Raw genomic sequence first — 5,715 nt, 5'->3', positions numbered from 1 at the left:
AAACAAACTCCCCAGAGAGACAGGAAGTGGGGCAGGCAAGTGGAGATTTCTGGCACCAACGGGGGAGACTGGAAGGGAGGCAGGCAAGTGGAGATTTTTTGCCCCTTGGCAAGCCCACTCTGTAGACCGCTGAGTGTGCGGTATAGGAGTGAGTCTACTGAGCTCCTTCCTTCAGAAAAAGCCAGCAGCGCCCCCCTTCCTCCCTCCTCACTGATCTGGGACCAAAAGATGCAGCAGGTCCAGGTTCCAGTAGTGCTAACTTTCTCAATTGGAGGTGTATTTCTTGGCCTCTCTGAGCTGTGAGTCATTGCAATACTGCCTTCTCCACAGGTTTATGAAGCCCAGGAGTAACAGTCTGGGACCTGCAGAGCATCACACAATAGCGAGATGAGTAATGCTGGCCCCAGATACAGTGCTGCAGTAAGAAGTGACATCCAGGCTTGAGGATGGGTTACCCTGCCAGACTGGAGCTGCTGCTGGAAACCTGCTTTTCTGCTGATGCCCCTGCCTCACACCCTGGTTCCCCCAGGGAGGGCTTCCTGAGACTGCCACGGCCTGGCTGCTACCCCCGGCGTGAGCCCCACATCCTTACAGCAGTCCGGGGTTCTCAGAGGTACCCAGGCAGGGTTACCTGTGTGGAGTCTGGATAAATACTTTCATGCTTGAGGTGTTCTTGTTGTCTGAAACTGACAGTGTTTCCCGACACCCATTGGGGCTGCTGCCTGCACAGTGGGTCCTCTTCACCCCTCCCTGAGCCCAGGCCAGGAGCTTCCAGACATCAGAGTCTATGAGAACTGTCTCCAAGAGTTGGAGGCCTTCAGAGACCCTCGTGTGTTAGTTCCTGAGTTCATTTGCCCTCAGTTTAAGTCAAATTTATTCTTAGAGGAAAAGTTCAAGTTCCTTACTCTCCCACTGGATTTTGACAAGGAAAATTTAGAAAATTCACTTAAAGTGGTCTTCAAGTCAGTTTGTTCCTTCAAATTCAGAGCTGAATAGGGAATCAGAATAACTGTACTCTGTATGTACGGCAAATGCCTGCAGCTTGCCTGGGCCGCGCTTTTCTGTTAAATACAATTCCAGGGGCGCCCAATATTCTGTCCCCACTCTGCACGGGCACCATGTAATGCCAATGTCTGCATTTCTTTCCCCTCACATTAATAATCAATTTTCCTTTCGTAAGAAATAATTAATAAAGACATTAATTCATCTTTCATAGCATCTGCTATACAACTTTCTGGAGGAAAATAAAACAAGACCTCTAAAATAAAACCAGGAGCAGGCTTCAATCTCGCTCTGTAATCCCTCATATGCAGAAAGGCATGCAGCTCTCACACCTCAGCTAAGGAAGAATGTACTATACATGACATCAAACTTGGCTAAGTTGCCCTTTATTAACAAAAATGGCTAGCTTTTGGTAAATTCCACCATGTAAAACACACACCATGGCTGAAACACACACCAAGAGATATTCCCCAAGCTGAAGAATTTAAGAACATGTGGGCAGCGTTTACATAGTATAACCAGGGGGTGCCAGGTTCCCCCTTGGGTAACTGTTCATGAGAAACAATCAGGATTACTAAACAGTAACGAAGACAGCACAACAATGCTCTTGAACTTATTTTTTAGGCATCAAAGTAAGGTAAAGAAACTGCCACAGCAGTGGAGTTAAGGTAAAAGTATGTTTTCGCTTGCTAAAGAATATTCTTAGACGTCAACGTATCACAACATGATTACATATATACTGAGTTTTACACGAAAGACAAACAAGTTAACAAATCACTTCTTAAAAATAAACTCTAGGTTGCTTTTCTTTTTGGCAGCACCAGCCTACACTCTGGCTTTGCAATATTTCAGAAACTTCAGGTACATTACAGTCTTCTGAGAAAGGCCCAGTATTTCAGAATTCCCGGAGCAGCTGTGAAGAAAGAACATTACTGGCAGCAAATATTAAAACAACATTGCAAGACTTACAAGAATACATTCAGAGGTTTGTAAAAGTGCACACACTTAAGCATTCAGGTTAATAGTCTTAAGTATTTTTTTCTCTCAATATATTTACATTTCTTCTTGGTTTAGGGAAAGATATACTTTAGAGGCAGATTGTTTCAGCTGTTGATGGCTGATTCGACAGCCACGGGCCCCTTGCTCAGTGTATGTCTGGGCCCTGGAGATGTGCACAGGGCCAGTCAACTGGGTTTTCCCCATCCCCAAGGAGCTCACCTTTGACATACCCTCTACATGCACGAGAAAACTGTTCTTCTTAGTCAGGGGTTCTTTTGTGGTGGAATTTGAAGAAACTGGGTTGCCACATCTTTTTGGGGAGAGGTCGAATATATTTTTTCATTCGTGTGGCTCTGCGTGCTTAAAAAATTTGAGATGGTATAAAGGACTGAACCACCGAGCTGTGCACAGCATCTCAGGATGCCTGCTGCTCCAAATGCAGCCTGCAGACTCTCCCATAGCCTGAATGTGGAATTTGCCCACCAGAAAGCATCATTAAAATCCATGTTGGAAACTTTAAGTAGCTCAATGGTATCAACACCTTTCCCTTTGGCTTCAAAAATAATCACAACCAAACATTTTCAACTATGAGGCAGAGTTCACTGGAATAACAAACAACATCATTCCAAAAAACATTTAATGAGGTAGCTGAGATCAAATTATCAAACCCAAAGCATATACCAAGAAGCTTAATAAATGCTCAGGCATTTTTAAATGCAAATGGTGACAGTGCCTAAGAAATGTTCTTCCTTCCCAATTCCTGCAGAAGCATGCAAAGGGGCCCCTGTGAAGGGAGGACAGCGAGAGGAGGGCAGGCAGTGAAGCTGGCGGGGAGCAGAGAAGAGGGGCCCTCTGGTAAGGCCAACCTTGACAGGGTGGTGCTCACCCTAGAGAGCAGATGTGACCAGTCCCAGAGGACAGACACCAAGGAGAACTCAGGGCACCATGGGCTGAAAAGGGGCCTAAACTTGAGGTAGCAGGGAATCTACGGGCTAGCGGCCTGGTGTGCTGACACTGGATCCAGGTCACAGTCAGAGCATACCTCAAGCTACACACTTTCTGAGGTCCTGGAACCACTCCCACTCTGGAGGAGTCTGACCCCTGCTGCCCCCACTACATATCACCCCAAGTTCTGGGAGAGACCCCGCTCCCCTCTGAGTTCTCCTCACTGTCTACTTCCAGGCACAGGCTGCTCTATTCAAATGCCTTCCGTGTGGAGTCTTGGACAAAGGGAATGGTGGCCACCCAATCCTGGCAGCACAAGTTTTGTGACCTCCTGAAAGAGTTCACACATACACTGCACACATTTATATGCACACACGTGTACATAGTCACACGCACACACAGATGTGTACACACGGCAGTGCGTGGCAGCCATCCCAGGGGCAGCAAGCAGAGGTGAGGTGGGTGGGATGGGGTGGAGTGGAGGGGCCTGGGCAGGGCAGGGCAGGACTGTGAAGGACCCCAGAGTGCTCCACCTGGCCCTGGCCACCTCCCTTTCCTATTCTCAGCGAAGGGGACAGTCAGGCACCACTGCATCACACCGCCCTGCGCCGGAATGCACCAGAAACAAGCTGTGGGAAGGCAGGCACCGGGTCCCGGCGTTAGGTCTCCGTTGTATAGTTATTGTAGGCCAGAGGGGGCAGGGCTGGAAAGTTGCTCCACCGCCGCGCGCCAGGCTGGGGATCCATGCGTCCTTGCTCTTTATATTTACCCAAAATGTTTTTGGCTTCTTCTGCATCCCGCAAAGGGCTCTCTCCATATTCTTCCTTCAGCCACTGCCGATACTGGAGAGGGTGGAAACAAACCTGAATGTCACACAGACAGATACCTGTGTTTATGTAGACTTTGACCTACTACTTCATGATTGAGAGCTTTCCACACAAACAGGGAAATAAATTGGTATTGGGCAATCACAGCTCTGTGGTCAGCCTTCCAGTGTCAAGCACGAGAAATAACTGCTCCTTCAGGGTTTGGGCCTGAGGACATGAAAATAAGCCAAAGAAAATGGTCCTTCACCCAAAGGGAGGGAAACAGAAGCTAATATGGGCTACTAGGCACCAGGAATGTGACCAAGGGTAAGAGCCTGTGGCTGAGCAGGTGCACGAGAGAGCTGAGAAATCTTTTGAGGGGATATGGATGGGCACCGTGGGAGCCTTTTCAACTCCAGCCTCCGTGATTCTGGGTGTGTGAGGAAAGACTGAGGGCGCAGTCTCAAGGGCAACTGCCTACATTTCAGAGTCCTCTGAAGATGACTTACCTGGTGGACTTCATGCTTCTCAAACTCCTGGAGCTGCCTCTGGAAGCCTAGGTTAGGGTTGGCACAGGATCTGCCGGCACGTACAGTGTGCAGGGCGTCCTCCCAGCCGAAGTCAGTGACGGTCATGATATAGGCAATCACCAGCGTCACACTCCTGGAAACCCCAGCCAGACTGCAGGGCCAAGAGAAACACATGTGCAGGGGCATGGATCCATCTCCCCATCCATTTGGAGCAGGGGATTCTAGGGACATGGTTTTAGAAAGTCTTCTTGCTGAGCACTGCAAGCACACCACCAGGAGACCCCTCAGAAGCATACCAGCTTCCCTCCACTTCATGACACTAGAATCTCCAGCATCCTTTAGCTGTTTAGCCTCAATTATTGATCTTCTATAGGATATGGCTCCTGATGCCTTGGTTTGATGAGTCTCTACTGCTCCTGAACCCTTCCTCAGGTATTTCCCATTTTCTCAGACAGATAACTGAAGTATACCAAGAGAAAGTGAGGCTTCTATGATATATGGAACAAATCCATTTATGACCTGTATTAGTTTAGAATGCTTCGTGTTGTTTTAGAAGTCTGGTTTCTTAGTTATATGAGGGCTGGATCTCTAAGTTTTTAAGCCCCTGAGATACAGAAGCCCTTACCAAATATTACTTTCCTGCTCTTTTTTTGATATAAATAAGCAGAATGCCACAGCAGGCACCGTCCACGTGTCCACAGTGTGGGGTCAAGGTGCTTTACAGGCTGTAACAGTTAGTTACCGCTAACAGGCTGAAGAAAGGGACCAACTTTAAATACATATATGCAAATTAAGGTGGTCACAGAAAGGTTGTGCTTCGTCACGCTTAGGGTGTTCTAGCAACGGTTTAAGATGGGGAAGTTCAGCCAATCTGTCACTTTTAGAAAAGCCTGTCTTCATTCAGATATATACACGTGTATGAATTATGAATTCCTAGAACATTAGGCCTACTCATATTTAAATATATATATTAATAATATGAAACTCCCACTCTAAGTAGTTGCTCTTCCTGAGCGCTTCATTTCAGAATTACTGAGGGAGCTTTTACAAGACATACTGTTGGGCTGCAGCAGCCCTGGAGACTCACATTCCCCAGGGCCTGGAGAAGGTGAGGGGCGGAGCTTTAGACTTCCCTTAAATTGCCTCCAATTAACCCCCTAAAGGGCTGTAAAGGTAAATGTAAATAAATGTTAAAATCCTTCTATTTGTATTTATTACACTTGACTTTAAAAAAGTGAAGTCAGGGACAGCACCTGTGGCTCAGTGAGTAGGGCGCCCGGCCGGCCCGGTCCCATTTACCAAGGGTGGCAAGTTTAAACCTGACCCCGGCCAAACCGCAATAAAAAATAGCTGGGTGTTGTGGCGGGTGCCTGTATTCTCAGCCACTTAGGAGACTGAGGGAGAGGGTGGAAACAAACCTGAACGTCACACAG

General features: G+C 47.6%; 1 protein-coding gene across 2 annotated transcripts in view; it reads right to left on the bottom strand.

The window, feature by feature from the left end:
* Window positions 1–1,380: 1,380 nt before the first annotated feature.
* The window catches only part of DUSP22 (dual specificity phosphatase 22), a 56,778-nt gene continuing 52,443 nt past the window's right edge, over window positions 1,381–5,715 (bottom strand). The window contains exons 6-8 of one of the 2 annotated variants that reach the window (XM_023518874.1): window positions 4,262–4,433; window positions 3,716–3,788; window positions 1,381–1,915 (exon numbers count right to left, since the gene is read on the bottom strand). In XM_023518874.1, the coding sequence (XP_023374642.1) occupies window positions 1,869–1,915; window positions 3,716–3,788; window positions 4,262–4,433 (292 nt within the window). In that variant the 3' untranslated portion in view covers window positions 1,381–1,868. Of the gene's footprint in view, window positions 1,916–2,276; window positions 3,789–4,261; window positions 4,434–5,715 lie in introns of those variants that run through there. The other variant, XM_012811094.2, reaches the window with a different exon arrangement.

This window comes from Otolemur garnettii, unplaced genomic scaffold (assembly GCF_000181295.1).
Source record: "Otolemur garnettii isolate 467f Iridium unplaced genomic scaffold, OtoGar3 scaffold00149, whole genome shotgun sequence".
Classification (NCBI taxonomy): domain Eukaryota; kingdom Metazoa; phylum Chordata; class Mammalia; order Primates; family Galagidae; genus Otolemur; species Otolemur garnettii.
Note: the sequence above shows the minus strand (reverse complement) of the source record. Positions and strands in the feature narration are given on the sequence as shown.